We start from the raw sequence: 17,825 nt of genomic DNA, 5'->3' as shown, positions 1-17,825 counted from the left end.
GCTTTAGTGATCCAAGATTTTATATTTGCTAAAGTACAGTGTATGTGCATGATTTTCCAAGAATTCCTCACATGTCAGCCCCCGTGGATGAATAAAAGATACAGCCCTGGCTGTGAGAACTCAGGGGCAAGTGGGGGAGAGAGAGCATCAATATGGAACCCACCATTAGAGGAGCTGAAAAATAGTTTTCCATGTTATGAAGTGGATCAGTGGCACCTGATGATTTTGTAAATCCTATTTGAGCAAAAAAGAAAAAAGTATTCTTGGGTGATCTTACACAGAGGCAAGATAGCAGAGTGTACCTCTTGGCTTCAAATCCCAGATCTACAGCTCACTCGGTGTGATACCATGGATAAGTCAGTTAATGTTAGCACCTACCTCATGGGATGCTTGTGAAAGTTAAGTGGATTTACATGTAAAGCACATAAAGCAGTAAGAGTTCTATAAGAATTATCATTATTGTCACCATCATCACCCAGTACTATGGCTGCAAATACCATTTATGTATATATGACTGCCAAATTGAGAATCCCAGTCTTCCATGTTCAACTGCTTTTCTGACATGTCCGCTTAGATGGATGTCACTTTCATTTAGAAGCCTCTCAAACTTAACATGCCCAAAATGAAAGATTTTATTTTCTGCTTTTCTATCATTTGTTCTACTCTTCCCTGTCTCCAGTTGATGATACCACTATTCACCCTTTCACTCAAACCAAATATCTATGCATCGCCCCAATCCTTCCCTTTTTCTCAGCCCACATCTAATCTGTTACAAGTCACACTGATTCTACCTCCAGAATGTACCACCATGCCTTTTGATTCTTCTGTCTCTCTTCTGTTTCAAGCTAATATGCTCTGTCACTTGAACCATGCAATAAACTCCCATCACTTGTACTTTGTAATCCTGCCCCTTGCAATGTGTTCTTCCTATTGGTCTTAGAAGACACAGCAAACTCCTTAATAAGGCTACAGAATCCTACCTAATCTGGCCCCTGCCTTCTTCTCCATCTTCAGTTTGTTCTGCCCTCCCACCCCAGCCTCACTTATTATGGTCCAGCCACTCGGGCATTTGTTCCGGTCCGCAAACACACCAAACTCTGTCCTACCACCAGGCTAGTACATTTGCCAGTCCCTCCACCTGGAACACCCCTCCGGATCTCAGATCTCAGCTCGAATGTTCAAGTCATCAGAGAGACCTTTCCCACTTTAAATGTCCTCCCCTGGTCCCTCTTTGTCACATTGTCCTGTCTACCTCTTCCTAGGCAGCATCGTAGTCTGAAATTATCTTGCATCCTTGTTTATTGGGATGAAGTCTTGGGTGAGAGTAGCCTGTCTTCCTGAGCCATGACTTCAGGGACTGGCAGAGGTCTTGGCACCTAGGAAAGGGATAAGAGAGCCACTGCTCCTGAGTTGGGGACACAGAAGGAGAGGATGGGGAGTTCTTTTAGATTATGGTGTTTGACCAGCCATTGAGAAAGCTTGTGTGTTCTTCAAGCATTTGGATAGTCATAGGTCCTCATGCTGTGCTACTCAAATCGTGGTCCTCAGTCTGGCATTGCCAATGACAGCATCACCTGGGAGCTCGTTAAAATTCAAATTCCCAGGCCTTATGCGAGACTTAGAGAATCTGCATCTCCATAGGTGGGTCCTGGAATCTGTGTCTTAGGAAGTTCTCCTGGTGGTCCTTATGCATACTGAAGTTTGGGAAACTCAGTTCTTGCTTTTTGTTTTCCAAAGCTGGCCAGGCCAGTAGAGCCAGAAACAGATTTACTTTGGGAGTTCCTTCTGTCCTCCTTTCAGAAGCCCCTGTCAAGGTTCCCTTTGTCCAGCTGCCAGCTCCCCACTTGCTCCTTCCTTGTATTGACTTGCCATGACGACATTCATTTGACAAATGTGAAGTTTGACAGTCCTTAGCACCTTGGGAGGAGTTTGAGACCAGCCTGGCCAACATGGTGAAACCCTATCTCTACGAAAGCTATGATACTATGTTAGCTATGATACTTTTTTTTGATGTATGTTATTTAGACAATAAAGGCCACAAACAGAGAAAAGTTTTTTTAAATTTTTATTTCTATTGAGCTCTGCTTCCACTAAATTCTGAAACACTGAGGCAGCCAATACAAGCTAGCACAGTATAGGGGACCCTGTGCTTTGGATGGCGCACTCAGTATACACCATTCCATTTGGACACATGTTGGAGACAACATAAGGGGGATCTGGAGTCAGTTAAGGAAACCTTTTGAATTGGTGATTTCCCCTGAAAGCATGACTTTGGAGCCAAGTAGAAAATCAACTATGCTTTTTCGGCTTCTTAAAAATGTCTAAACACCTTTGTGAAACAGGATTCTCTGAGACCAGGCCCACTGCCTTTTCCAGTTTTTTTTCTTTCTTTCTTTCTTTTGAGACAGAGTCATGCTCTGTTGCCCAGGTTGGAGTGCAGTGGCGTGATCTTCGGCTCACTGCAACATCTGCTTCCTGGGTTCAAGCAATTCTCCTGCCTCAGCCTCCTGAGTAGCTGGGATTACAGGTGCTCGCCACCACACCCAGCTAATTTTTGTATTTTTAGTAGAAACGGTGTTTCACCATTTTGGCCAGGCTGGTCTCGAACTCCTGACCTCAGGTGATCCACCTGCCTTGGCCTCCCAAAGTGCTGGGATTACAGGCATGAGCCACCACACCCAGCCCCACTACTGCCTTTGTCTGTTGGAGCCTCTCTTCCTGGCTCCTCCTGTTGGGATGTTCTTAATGATGTCATGCCTATATCAAGAAAAGAGATGGAAGTAGAGGGACATGCACCTCTGGGTGACCAGAGTCACTAGGCTGCTCTGGCCAGAGCTACCTGCTGATGGTGGCAGCTAAGTTGGTGAGAAGTGAGGGGCTAGACCCTTCATGTGATGGCAGGAGGCACTGTGTGAAGAACAGCAGAGAGAACATTCCAAGAGCAGCCACTTACGTTGCAAGAAGTTGTGGCTGCAGAACATCCCTGCTGGTGTGGAGACAGCCAGGACTGTCCATGGCTGCCTTTCCAGAAGGGTCCACACCAACGCCAAGGCTTCCAGGATGTCTATCCCCCAGAATCCTAAGGTTTTTACTATCTGTGGTTTGGACATCTTTAGCACAGGAAGCACCCTGAAAGTGTGGTCCCTACCCCTCCCAAATAATTAGAGAGAAGGAAAGTTGAGAATTTCCCAGTTCATCCATTTACTCATTCATTCTAGGGAATTGGGCTACAATTCCATTGACTGAATGAATAAATGGATGAATTGGGAAATTCTAGGTGACACAGTGAATGTGAAGGTGGATAAAGGACAGTCCCAGCCTTCCAGGAACCAGCAGGCTACGGGGGAACAGATGTAAAAAGAAAGAATTTGAGGATAGTATGAAAGGGCCATAGAGTGTGTCTCAGAGCCAGTAGAGGTGGAAGGCTTCTCTGGTGGTATTTTACTTGTTCTTTCTTAGGTAAATAAAGCAGAGGCCAAGGGAACAGGATGAACAACAACAATAGTAAACATTTCTATAGTACTAAGTATGTGTGTGGCCCTTTTAGCCTATAAACTCCTTTAATCCTCATAACAACCCTCTGAGCTGGGCACTGCTATTTTCTCCATTTTACAGATGAGAAAACTGAGGCTCAGTGAGGCGAAGGAGCCTGTCCAAGCTCACTCAGCTGGTAAATGGCAGACTGGTTCCAGAGCTCAGGCTGTTAGCCACTGTTCAGCATGGCCTCTTGCAGTCTCTACCCTCTTCCTGAGAGTAAATTTCAGAGCCAAGTTATAGTTCAAGAAAAGCAAAGCAATAATCATTCTTCTACTTCAGAATTGCTACCAATGAACAATTTATTTTGTGCCTACAACAGATTAAGTATCTGAATAAAAATATAAAAACATGAATTGATTAAAAAATGGCCTCTCATAATGTGCAAAACAGGGTCTGTCTGGGAAATTTTGAGAGGTTTTTGTGGAGAACAATGGTTCTGAATATTTTGTAGAAAGAGCAACCGATTTGCCCCACCCTTTCCCACTTTCCAATGGAAAAGAATCTCTGATAAAGCTTTGATAAGCAACCAACGTAAGCAAATTGTACTGCCCTCTTTTACACATGATTTTATACGATCATACAATGCCCTATAATGTAAAAACTGTACATTTTAATACCTACCCTGGTGGTAGATGCACACTGTTTATACAGAGCACATTCAACAGGCAGCATGTCACCAGTGATGCATAGCTGTTTACGCATATTGAGGTGTTGGGGTGGATCCTGTCTATAATCACTGTAAGAGTATAGTTAGGAATAATTCTATGTGAACAAACTCAAGTCTTTAAGCCTAATTATTAAAAAATTACAGGTCAAGTACCATAAATTTGCCTATGTGCTGCAAGAGTAATCAAAGAGATCTCTACAAACAATGATTTGTAATGAAAAGGCAAGAATAACATCAATAAAAACCATGGTCACCTGAACCCACACTGATGATGTATTGTCAACACAGAGTCTCTCCTGGAAGTGCAGGAATTCCAGGTTGATTGAACTTGCTCCTGGGCATGGAGCAGGGTGTCTACAGCACCAGATGACCCCTGGACTTCTCAATAGAATGGTGAATCAGGACCATTAGTGAAGTCTAACTTACTAATACTAAGTGTTGGTATTTTTTTTTTTTGAGACGGAGTTTCGCTCTTGTTGTGCAGGCTGGAGTGCAGTGACATGATCTCAGCCCACTGCAACCTCTGCCTCCCAGGTTCAAGTGATTCTTCTGCCTCAGCCTCCCAAGTAGCTGGGATTACAGGCGCATGCCATCACACCTGGCTAATTTTGTATTTTTAGTAGACATGGGGTTTCTCTATGTTGGTCAGGCTAGTCATGAACTCCTGACCTCAGGTGATACGCCCGCCTTGGCCTCCCAAAGTGTTGGGATTACAGGCGTGAGCCACCGTGCCCAGCCCAGTGTTGGTTATTTTTAAAGACTCATCTTATAAGTTCATAATAAAATGCCCTTAATGCCGCATACAAATGAGAGTCTATGGAATTGTGCATCCTTCGCTCATAAGAGCTTCAGGGAGTGCTCCAAGCCTCCATTCCCTGGCTCTCAGTCTTTAGAAGAGTTCTTTCCTTTCACCTCGCTCACCCTGCCTGATGAGATCAAATGAAATTCTGGACAGAGGTGATGCCAGGGAGCCAGGGAGCCAAAGAGCCAGGTCTTTATTCTGTGTTAGCTGGCTTAATAGCCATTGCTCCTGCTCTTCCTTTGGTTGCTTACTATTTCTGGGAAGAATTGTTCATGTGCCCTGCATCCTCACTGTGGTCCCCTCTGGTGACCACTGACCTGCCCATGGGCATGGTCACTGGTCCTTAGCCATGATGTACAGGGTCAGTAGCTGCTGCCGTCCGCCATCTAGGGACCATATAAGTGGAACCTGAATCAAAATTATCCTCTCACATCTACCTCTCCTTGCTCTTCCTTTTAGGGAATTTCAACATGCTTTTTTCTGGAACTGTTTTCATTTCCCTTCTCAAAGCAGTAATTGCTGCCTCCAAATCATTGACCTGAAACAAAAGCTTTTTATTCCACTGTACTGTATCGTAGTACACTTGCAAACATGGGATGTATGGTTTTTTTTTTTTGTTTTTTTTGTTTTGTTTTTTTGACAGGGTCTCATTCTATCACCCAGGCTGGAGTGCAGTGGCACGGTCACAGCTTGCTGCAGCCTTGACCTACCTGACTCAAGCGATCCTCCCACCTCAGCCTTCCCGAGTAGCTGGGACTACAGGCGTGCACCACCACACCCAGCTAATTGTTTAATTTTTTGTAGAGACAAGGTCTCACTATGTTGCCCAAGCTGGTCTACAACTCCTGGAATCAAGCAATCCTCCTGCCTCAGCCTCCCAAAGTGTTGGGATTACAGACATCAGCCACTGTGCCCATCTAGGGGCATATGATTTTTATAACATTTGGAGATTATTACTGAAGATGATTGGGAGTCATTAAAGAAGGGAGTCATTGAAGAAGAGTCTTGACAATCTTTTTAAAACACTTTAATATGGACCAGATATTAGGTGGTCTTAGGAAGTTTTTTAATTAAATTACAGTTGCATAGAAAAATGTTCTTAATTTTTAGAGACTCATACTGACATATTGTTGGGCAAAATATGGTTGTTATTTAGTTTAAAATCATTTGATGAAAAATATATGGGAAAATATGGCAAAATGTTCATAATTGTTAAATCTAGATGAGGTTACATGGTCATTCATTATACAGTTCTATTTTTAAATTTTTTTAATAATAGAAAATGATATAGAAATAAATCTCCTTGGGTGTTGGTCTAGAGGGAAGTAGGGAGCCACGTTAGTGAGGAGGTGAAGGCAGCGATTCAGGCAGCGCTGGTAAGGGGTGGAGCTAAAACAGCACCACTGCAGAGGGAGAGGACAGTGTGGACTGAAAAGTATCATCTTGTCTGTTGTCTTCCCTCACTTCCACAGTCCAAAGTGCTTCGGGAGAAATGGCTGCTGCAGGGCATACCCGCTGGAACTGCCGAAGAGGAGGAAGCCAGGAGGCGGCAGTCTGAAGAGGATGAGTTCAGAGTCAAGCAACTTGAAGATAACATTCAGAGGTAGGTGGCTTCCAGCCCAGGGAACGCATGCTACAGTTTTTCGGTGCAGTAACTACTGCTCTCCTCTAGGTGGCCTTTCTCAATACTGTTACCTTCTCCTGTACTTGAGAATTTTCTTCCTAAACAAAGCACATTGATGTTGTTTAAACTTTTCCAGATGACCCAGAGTTATGACACAGAGTACTAATAATTTTTTATTTTTATTTTTAACTTTTATTTTAAGTTTAGGGGTACAAATACAGGTTTGTTACATAGGTAAACTTGTATCGTGGGAATTTGTTGAACAGATTATTTCACCACCCAGATATTAAGCCTAGTACCCGTTAGTTATTTTTCCTGATTCTCTCCCTCCTCCCTCCCTTCACCCTCCAAAAGGCCCCAGTGTGTGTTGTTCCCTTCTACGTGTCCGTGTGTTCCATCATTAGTTCTCACTTATAAATGAGAACATGCAATATTTGTTTTTCTGTTCCTGTGTTAGTTTGCTAAGGATAATGGCCTCCACCTCTATCCATGTCCCTACAAAGGACATGATCTCATCCTTTTTTGTGGCTGCAAAGAGTACTAATTATTGCACTGGGCTGTAATACAGCACAGTGATGGCTTCATGGGCCCACAAGGTGTTGTGAGCAGCTTGCCCCTTCACTAGGTGCTCCCTTTGAGTTCTTATATTAGCTTTCATCTTTTTCCTCCTTCGGGTCAGGTTGTTAGCTGTTATTGCTGCTGTAGTGAGTCTGTTTTCAAATTTGCTGTATTTGGTCAATTCGAAATGTGAAAACTGTAGTCAACAGTCTTGGGATTGAAATGAAGAGTGTGGAAGTGCTGAGTGAGAGCACCTCTGTAGGTTATGTGCCCGTGCTCTAAAAATTAACTTTATATTGTCTGCTTTCACTGCTCAGAGAGTGGTTTCTTTATGGTTCTCAACCAGGATCTGATCACTTCAATCTGGGAGATAAGCGACCTGTCTGTGGGCAATAACTGGCCAGGCTCACACAAGAGCAATAATGTAGGTTTTTACTTGGGAGCTATAGCCACTCCAGGTCCCAGGACACCTAGCCAGAGAGATATGAGATAGGGATGGAAGGTGGTAAGCATAGATGCCTTAGAACCAAATCTGTCCCTCCAACCCATCCCACCAAATTCTACCTGAAATCTCACCACCTGGAGCTTCATCTCTGTCTTCTGAGCTTATGAGCTCTTTTTTTTTTTTTTTAGATGGAGTCTCGCTCTGTCACCAGGCTGGAGTACAGTGGCACAATCTTGGCTCACTGCAACCTCCGCCTCCCGGGTTCAAGCGATTCTCCTGCCTCAGCCTCCCGAGTAGCTGGGACTACAGGCATGCACCACCACGCCCAGCTAATTTTTGTATTTTTAGTAGAGATGGGGTTTCACCATGTTGGCCAGGATAGTCTTGATCTCTTGACCTTGTGATCTACCCGCCTTGGCCTCCCAAAGTGCTGGAATTACAGACAGGAACCACCGCACCTGGCATGAGCTCTTTTAAAATAAAGGGTAATAGCTAAGCTGCTACCAGCCGTTTATAACCAACAGCAAATTAAGACTCTGAGGGCACCTGTAATAGTGTCACTAAAGGGAAAAGCAAGCCGAGTAAATCCCAAAGGCATACGTCAGCCTATGTCCCTACTTTGCTTAGGTCCTCACGTGTCTTAAAGAGCTTTCAGAGCAGCTTGGCTAAACATTGTGAAGGAAACTGGCCAAGAAAAAGTTTGGAGGGTTTGTGTGTACATATACATATGTATACTCACACACACCCGTGTACATGCACATGCTTTTTCTTAGAATACAAAGGATAAAGGCTAAACTGTTACCAACCATTTATATCATATACATATATATATATATAGAGAGAGTAGGTGTTATTATAGACAGAAGGCAGAAAGGATTTGGAAAATAGGATAAAATTAGTTACATGACCTTTTCTATTTTTCTTTTTGTTTCTTTTTTTTTAAGAGATGAGGTCTCACTCTGCTGTCCAGGCTGGACTGCAGTGGTGCGATCATAGCTCACTGCAGCGTCAAACTTCTGGACTTAAGCTATCCTCCGACCTCAGCCTCTCAAATAGCTGGGAATAAAAGTTCATGCCACTGTGCCTAGCATTATTATTATTATTATTATTATTATTATTATTTTGGTAGAGAAATAGTCTCACTATGTTGCTTAGGCTGGTCTTGAACTGCTGGCTTCATGTGATTCTTCCCACTCAGTCTCCCAAAGTGTTGGGATTACAGGTGTGAACCACCGTGTCCGTCCTATTCTGTTTTTCTTAAGTGTCACTGGGAAACATGGTCTTCCAATCAAATTGGCAGTTTAACCTTGGCTTGAATGCAAATATGTTGTTATTATGGTCCAATAGGTGGTAACTCGCACTTGTAGAATGAGCCATTGCGTGTGGAGGCTAGAGTCTTAAACTGAGACTCAGTTTCTGGGTAAATTGACCATTGGAAGGAGGTGTTGCGGGTTAGGGGCTGGTTTATTGTTCAGGTGGTCATGATTATACTCAAAGAAAAGTTGTTAAAGTTCTTTTTATCCTTTACGTCCTTTACGTCAATGGAATAAAGAGCACACTCAATGTATGCAGGCAGTCTCACCCATTTAGAGCTAGAATCCCAAGCCAGAGGAAGGAAATCACAATAGCCTACAGGGGTGGATGGTGAGGCCTGGATTCAGGGGCCATTTCTTCTGTCTTAGTCATGACTTTGGGCCAAATGGGCACTGGATTTGTGCTGAGATGAGCTGTGCTCCCTGGAGCTGCTTTCTGTAGGAGCAGGACTGTGGTGAGCATCGTTTCCTCTGCAGGGCCTTCTGAGGGAGGAGTTTCTTCTACCCTGGAAGTCAGCTTCTGCTTCTCTTCATCTTGCTGGCATCTTCTCTACCACAATGGTTATTAGTGTCTTTAATCTTCAGTCCCATGGGAAGAAAGAGCTGTTCTCTCTCTTCCCATAAAGGACACTCAGTCACCTAAGACATTTCTCTGTAGTTGAACATAGCTTAGTTCTCACTCACAGAATGACATTTGAATAGTTCTAAAGGCTCATTGCAAACATGAGCACCCTACGGTGTTACAAAGTCCCTGTGGATTGGCTGGCATGGCTCTGCTGATAGGGCTGAGCTCACCTAAGTGACTCTAATCTGCGTGTTGCCTGAGTCCACTCTTGTTTACCCTGCACTTACAGGCTAACCATGATGCTGTCTCTTTCTGGCAATGGGAGAGGTACAAGAGGGCTGAGCAGAAACAAGGCCTAGGCTCAGACTGCCCACAAGCCATCTGCCAAACCAAGTCAATGAGCAAGCCCAAAACCAAGGGAAGAGACAGCCAGCCAACTTTTAGTGGAAGGAACACAGATCAGGGAAGGGTGAAGAATGGGGATGAATAATTCAGTTTTCCAGGAGCATGATTGTTGAATTGAAAACTGCAAGCATTCAGGAAAATGGACCGGCATTAGGGAAACTACAGAAAAGACATTTAAAAAGAAAGAGGACTGGCTGGGCACGGTGGCTCATGCCTGTAATCCCAGCACTTAGGGAGACCGAGGCAGGTGGATCACCCGAGGTCAGGAGTTCAAGACCAGCCTGCTCAACATGGCAAAACCTCATCTCTACTAAAAATACAAAAATTAGATGAGTGTGGTGATGGGCGCCTGTAATCCCAGCTACTTAGGAGGTTGAGGCACGAGAATCGCTTGAACCCGGGAAGCGGAGGTTGCAGTGAGCTGAGATCATGCCACTGCACTCCAGCCTGGCAACAGAGTGAGACTACATTTCAAAGAATAAAAATAAAAATAAAGAGGACTAACTAAAACAATGCAAGAATGCAGAGAGAAAGGAAGAAGAGAGTAAGAGAGAATATGAGTGACTTCAAGATCAAATTTGCGATCTGATCTTTATATAATAGGAATCTTGAAAACTATAACATCAGATGCAGAACCATTAAATAAAGGCATTTTAAGGGAAATCTTCATTACTCAAGGCAAAACATTAATCTGTAGATCTTTAGATTTGGGCCCCCTAGTCTAAGTCACCCCCAGCAATCAATTAGATTCTCCTAAAGAGATACATAAACTGGTTGCAAACTATAAAGTATATCAGTACAGTTGTGCCCTGAAGGTATTTTTGTCCTTGTTGTTGAACTAAGAATAGCTTGAAGACACTGAAGGAGGAATAGAGAATAGTAACCAAAGAACAAGGAACATTTCTACAAAGAAAGACTAAGGGAAATTGGGCCATTTCGTTTAGATAACAAAAGGATAATGGTATCATAACTCAGAACTTCAAGTGTATGTAGGATCTAGGCCATGTCTTAATTCTTTATGTGCAGGCCATTTTGAATATGGCAAAGACTTCAAATAAAGCATGCAAATTTCTACTTAGATGTCTATTTCCCTAGATACCTCCTAGAAGAAAGAACATAATCACCTTTTAATTCTTATTCTGTGATTCTTTACAGTGCCAGTAACTGTACAAGAAGTTCCAGGTTTACAGACATGTTTTTTTCCAAAATGTTATTTATAAATTGGTGGTGGTTTGGAAGGGCGAATGTTGTTCTTCTGCCAGAATTATTATATGTGGTGCTTAGCTTTTGAGGGCAGCCCACGAAGAAGGAAGGAATGGAGGAAGGAAGGATGGAAAAATGTAACTAGAATATTAAACCCTGGGCATTAGAATCACTTGGGAAGGTTTTTAAAAATAAGAATTACCAGGCCTCATTCTAGGAAATTTGGATTTAGTGATCCAAGTAAGGAGTCCTGTAATCTGTTTTTTAAAAGGGTGTTCCAGATAATTCTGTTGTATGGTCAGGTTCAAGAATGATTGCTGTAAATGGAAAAAAGGATAGACCATAAATGAAATCCCATTTTAATACCTAGAAACCCCCCAAGGAGAGTGGGAAGTAAATCATGTTTATAAGAAAACTGGCTTCACACACAAGGATAAAGGACAACCCAACCCTTGATTCAGACTGTTTCTGAGCCTTCCTACTTTGACCCAAGGATATGTGAAACCTGCTTTGGGGATTCCTGTAGGTGACAGTAGCTCTGGCTTAGAGCTGAAGTCTCTCCTCCATAGGCCCCACAGTAGAGCTAAGCTTTCATTTGAAGTGGATTAGAAACAGCCTTGGTTTACCAGGCTAAAGATGATCCAGGTCAGGAAAACTGTCTGCTTTACCAAAGGCCAGAAAATTCTACCATTCTTCCAAGATTTCTTGCTAAAATTCAAAGTAATGTGGTCTTGAAGGGGTGACACCAAAGCAGCTGCAAAGGAAGAGGAAAACCCGGCTGCCACAGTGGAGAAATAGATTGTCATTCTTTTGCACAGCTTTTCCCTGGGTAATGTCAGGATTATATTTTTGGCTCCCTGGAAACCAGAATTAAAATAGGCTAAATAAGATTGGAATTGTTGAAAGCAAAATCTGTAGACGTTTCCTTTTTTGATTTTTTGAATGTCCACATCTTCTGTATGCTTTGCTTCTTTTTGGAGTGACGTATTGAGAAAGCCCAAGAGATTGTTTCTGGCTTGGGCCCATTGCCAGCCATTGTCCGTGCCATTATTGTGTGTGGTGGGTCCCTGGAGGCCACATGTGGACCTCGGGTTGATACTTTCGGAGATTGTAGGTAGTTCGAGCCACACTAGCCCTGTTTACTTCATGTCTGCCCCAAGCATCAAGTCTTGTTGCTTACCTTTTCACTTTCCCACTTAAGATTCTCTTTCATTTCACTGGGTTTTACTAAAGTGTTTGAAATACAGGGTTTTTAACTTCCTTTGATTAGTGAGAAATATGGGGAAAATTTATCTCCCAACCTTATCAGTTGGGGGCAGACCAACCCCAGTGAAGATGAGAAACTTCATGGAGTATTAAATGAAAATGGGATGAGCTGTCACAAAGCCAGGGTGTTAATTCTAGCTCTGCTGATCATTTGCTGTGTGACCTTGGGCAAGTCTTTCACTCTCTTCAGTCTCAGTTTCCTCATATCTTCAGTGAGCCATCTCTCAGGATCTTCCAGCTCTGGTATTCTGAGTTTCTCTAATTTGAGGAGTTGGTTAGAGATCTCTTTTCTCAACAGTGTACCTGTGCCGAGAAATGTTACTGTTATAGAAAGAAGTGGTTTTAGAAACGGGTCAGAGTGGAGGAAAGAGGTTGAGTTCTCAAAAAACAAAAGGCTAGGTATAAGTAACTGATTCATCACAGAGATGACTAATTCATCAGAACAGCTGTCTGTTCTAAAATATGTCACATCAAATATTCATTGAATAAAATATTGAAGTCTCAGTTGCTAACCTAGAGAGAGCCAAGCAGCTTTTAAAAAATCAGGATAGAAGTGTACTTTTCATTTCCACATTGGACCTGTGATTCTCTGAGTACCTGTGTGGGTCTCTGGTAAATACCAGAATTCACTTAATTTTCCATATTGTTAGGAGGCTCAAAGCCAAAGGCGTAGAGACATCAGGCATAAGCATATGTATCTTATTAAGCATCTGTATGTTATGTTGTGGGGTTTGGCAACCAAGAAGATGACAGTTACTTACAACTGTTCTAGAAAAGGCAACCACTGAAACGTTCATTGAAATCACAAAGGACGCTTGCTTGAAATTCATTGTGTTCTTCACATTTGCTATTTTTAACTCCATGATTCACTGTTCTTTTGAGCAGGGAGGGGAACACTCCACAGTGGCATTCCACATCTGTGCACTTCCAGCTGGGGTCCCCACCCCACGTTCAGCCACATTTGCAGCCCAATTATTGTTTCCATTCTTTTGTTTCCTTCCAAAATAAAACTATATATGCTATGTATACAGTAAACTATATAGTAGTGTCTCTATATTGTGTAATATTTCCTGTTTTGTCACTCCCTTCTGGGTAGCGGCCTAGCTTTTCTGCCTCCATTTAATTCATTAATTTTCTAATTTAAGCCTCGTAATACTCCCATGAAGTAGTGATGATGATGATGATGATGAAGAGAGAAGAGAAGCACAGGAGGTGAAGTAACTTGCTGCCCCCCCTAAAAAAATTCAATGGAAGGACATACAAGATGAATGAAAAATAATTTAAAAAAAGTGAAAGAGCAAGTATTTGAACTCAACTCTGCCTAATTCTAAAGCATGTTCTCAAAAATCCCAACAGAAGTTGTTATTTTAAGCTAAATTTTTTTGAGACCTCTGATATTGAGTGAAATTACACTAACGTGCACCTCGTGATGTAGGAGGAGGGACAGGTAACATGATTCTCCCTCCTCAACCTCCACACATGCTTCTTCAGAAGGCGGTGCATCAGACGCACCATGACTCTGGAGGTGCCGGTCTTCAGCCTATTGTGGGTGGTCATCGTGATGGTGAGACTGCCCCCTTCAGGTTCTTTCATGAAGTGCAGGTTTCATTTTGGGCTTGGCTCCTTTCTGTCTCTTTTGGAAGCCCTTTGTTCCTGATTGCACTTTCTAGCCTGTGTACAGTCTAAACCTCTGCTGGAAACAGTGTGTGCTTCTGAAAAGGGCTCCAGCGTAGCAAACTCACTAGAGAGCCGGACCTCAGAGCTTGACCAAACTTGGCTGGAGTCCTAGTTCTGTATTTACAAGTTGTTTGATCTTGGACAAGCCATGTAAACTCTCTGGACTTAAGTGTCCTCGCCTGTACATTGGGGAAAACTATACCCACCTTGCAGTGCTGTTGTAATGTGTAGAGGTCAGGTGTGTTTGTGAAGTGCCAAGAACAGCAGGCTGTCAGTAAGAATAGTGCTGTTGGCTGGGCACTGTGGCTCATGCCTGTAATCCCAGCACTTTGGGAGGCTGAGACAGATGGATCACCTGAGGTCAGGAGTCTGAGACCAGCCTGGCCAACATGGTGAAACCTCTTCTCTACTAAAAATACAAAAAATTAGCCAGGCGTGGTTGCAGGCGCTTGTAATCCCAGCTACTCAGGAGGCTGAGGCAGGAAAATCACTTGAACCCAGGAGGCGGAGGTTGCAGTGAGCCGAGATCGCACCATTGCACTCCAGCCTGGGCATCAAGAGCAAAACTTTGCCTCCAAAAAAAAAAAAAAAAAAGAATAGTGCTGTTCTTATTGTTGTTTCTTCCATCCCCCTACAGCAGGGTTTCTTAACAGCTGTGCTATTGACATTTAGGGCTGGATAGTTATTTGTTGTGAGTGGCTGTCTTGAGTATTGCAAGATGTTTAGTAGCATCCCTGGCCTCTACCTAGTGGCTTCCAGGGGCACCATTGCCCTTTCCCAGTCATGATAATAAAACATGTCTCCAGACATTGCTGAATGTTGCCTTGGGGGACAAAATCTCTCCAAGTTGAGAACTACTGCTCAAAAGCCTGGCATTATGTGTATTGATACTAAGATGAGAATCTCACCACCGAGTAGTTTCAGAATACAGAACCCTAAAAAGATTTATGAAGATAACATTAGTGATTCTCAGTGCAAAATGACAAAGTGTTTCAGTTACTTGAAAATATAGGGCTTCTCTTACGCACTGAGCCATGAAAGTCTGTTCAGAGTTAAAAAGAAATAGTTGCTTTTTTGAATTTTGCATTCAGTATTGTGCTGCTTTTGCAAAGGCAATAATTTTATGACAGTTCATAAAACCATGGAATCTTAGAGTATGCATAAGTGACATGTTATGTGGATCAACTCCTATCTGATTCTTGAATTTGCAATGAACGTAATGAGTGGGAGTGAAAAAACAGTCTCTCCCCAAAGCCTGAAAGTGACAGGAAACTCATTTACTTGCAAAATAAAACCCAAGTATATACTGGAACAACTCTAATTATTACAGAGGATCCTCCTTTGGGATGAAAGTTTTGTTCCCTGCAGCTCCTACCCTGCCCTATCCTCCAAGGACCACACAGAAAAAGCCCTCTTCACTGACTGAAAAAATCTAGATGCTTAGGGTTTGTGGTCAGCTTTGCAAGCTGGCACAGGTAAGGGAGGAAACACTCTGAAATTGCAGTCCAGCATTTCAACATTTCATGTGTGTTACTTAGCAACAATAGCAGGAGGCCTGCCAGATGTACCAGAGTCATCGTGCCTCGCTCAGGTTTTGTAGGATCCATTATAATCATCTCATTATTGGTCTGGCAAATTGGGTTTATAGTGCCCAGAACTATGAAAATAGTAGTTGAATTTCTTCCATACACTGAGTCCGTGTAAGAGCCATATTTGGGAAATACATGCATTTCCCAGCCCTCAGAACAATTGCTGCAATGGAAGGAATTCTGCAAAGTCAACTTTTTTGGTAGCCAGTTCCAGGCTTTTTGGCCTATGATTGCCACACCCCAAGTTTTCTCTCTACAAAAAGCTTTGATAATAGTCTTTTTCCAATTTTAGGTCACCTTGCATAGCCCCTCTGGCTTGTAACGTGGTCATTTCCAACCCTTCTATATTCTTGATGAAATGAAAACAGCAAGCTTCCTGTTGACATACTCTTCCACAGTTTTCATGAATTATGCATTTTGAAGGCAGCAGACAAGATGGTGTCTCAGTCCTTTCCAGCGATTCTCCATCATGGAGGTCTTATTTGGTACATCCATCACAAGGGCCCGGAGCCAAGATGATCTCTTGAGCACAATCCCCACTTTGGGTTTCCCCTTTTCACTGTGTAGGCCACAGGGAAGAGTACTGTGGGACCTGAGGCTGCTTGATACTCATCAAGGCCCGCTTCCTCCAGCCTTCCCAGCTTCTCTTTCCCTCAGGTCTAGGCATGGAGCCCTCCAGGACAGCGAATGGGTGATAAAATATACAAACTGTCTCTGATTATGGGATTTTGGCTCCTTAGCCAATGCATGCAAGGATGGTAGAAAAAACACTCATCTTCCTTCTACTATCCTAAAAGCAACTTCCGACATCAAGAATTTTTTTGGATCTCTCATCCAAAGGTATAAACCTTAACAGTGGGAAATTCAGACCAGGTGAGAGGAAAGGGTTACACACTAAGAGATGACTTAGGTTTGGGTAGTTTCATCAGGAGAGGTCTGCCTGCATCCTAGTTCCTGTCCTTGTTTTGGGAAACTCTTCTTAACACACTTGGAGTATATATTCAGTTAAACTTGCAAAGTGAAGAATCAGGGAATGGAGGCCTAAATGTGATTCACCTGAGGCCACACGCAGAGTGAGGAGATACCAGTGTGCTTCCTGCAGAAGCATCTCCCACATCTCTGCCAAGCCTTTTTATCTCCTTTGAAACAGAATCTCTAATGGAATAAACCACTCCAGGGATCCTAGAGTCTTGTGTTTGTTCCTCCTATGCAGAAAGGCAAAGGAAAAAATTAAATAATATCTGAATACCGCCCAGTGCACAGAGAGTACCTGTGAAATTACAGGGACATTCAGCCAGCAAAGAATGTCCCCCTGGCCAGGGTGCCTGGAGGAAGGCTTTTAAGCATTACCATGCTGTGCAGCATGGGGCTGCCAGCTTGACCAGATTCTAGCTGGAAGGATCAGGCATCTTTAAAGACCAGTAGCATTCAGGGCCATTGCTGGGCCACGTGGCTCCTTTGTGCAATTAGAAAATGCAGTTCCACAGGGTAGGCAGCACTTAGAAAGCCACTGGCTGGACTTCACCTCCCTTTGTTCCCTTAGCTGGCATCTTGGGCAACAACATTCTGTACAAGCATGCACCATGGCCCTGCTGGCTTCTTGGTCTCCACGTGCCTCCTTCTTGTTGGTCATTAAGGTTATGCCATTTTCCCCCATTATTAAGTAATGTCAGGTAAGGCCTGAGGAGATGGAGATGAAGACTTTTACAGGTCGCAGGGGAACACTGACATGTCACTCATCATTTTGTGTGTATGTGTGTGTGAGACAGAGTCTCACTCACTCTGTAGCCAGGTTGGAGTGCATTGGCACAATCTCAGCTCACTGCAACCTCCCATCTCCTGGATTCAAGCGATTCTCTCCTGTCTCAGCCTCCTGAATAATTGGGATTACAGGCACCCGCCACCATGCCAAGCTAATGTTTGTATTTTTAGTAGCGATGGGGTTCCACCATGTCAGCCAGGCTGGCTTTGAACTCCTGACCTCAAGCGATCTGCCCACCTTGGCCTCCCAAAGTGCTGGGATTACAGGTGTGAATCCCCGTGCCTGGCCATCACCCATCAATTTTTAAATGGTGGAGTAGCTCCCATGATGGATGTTATGAAAGGGTCTATGGGTGCATATGAAAGGGAGTGATCATTACTACTCAGTCCAGGTAAAACTCCCTGGATGGAGG

The 17,825-nt window shown here is 43.4% G+C and overlaps 1 protein-coding gene across 6 annotated transcripts in view; it reads left to right on the top strand.

Moving 5' to 3' along the window:
* The window catches only part of PALM2AKAP2 (PALM2 and AKAP2 fusion), a 528,965-nt gene that overhangs the window by 233,266 nt on the left and 277,874 nt on the right, over positions 1-17,825 (top strand). For all 6 annotated transcript variants that reach the window (XM_063594277.1, XM_034967951.4, XM_034967950.4 and 3 more), the window contains one exon: positions 6,479-6,609. In XM_063594277.1, coding sequence (XP_063450347.1) covers positions 6,479-6,609 — 131 coding nt within the window. The remainder of the gene's footprint in view (positions 1-6,478; positions 6,610-17,825) is intronic.

This window comes from Pan paniscus, chromosome 11 (genome assembly GCF_029289425.2).
Source record: "Pan paniscus chromosome 11, NHGRI_mPanPan1-v2.0_pri, whole genome shotgun sequence".
NCBI lineage: Eukaryota > Metazoa > Chordata > Mammalia > Primates > Hominidae > Pan > Pan paniscus.
The sequence above is the reverse complement of the archived record's forward strand: the minus strand, read 5'-3'. Positions and strand labels throughout refer to the sequence as shown.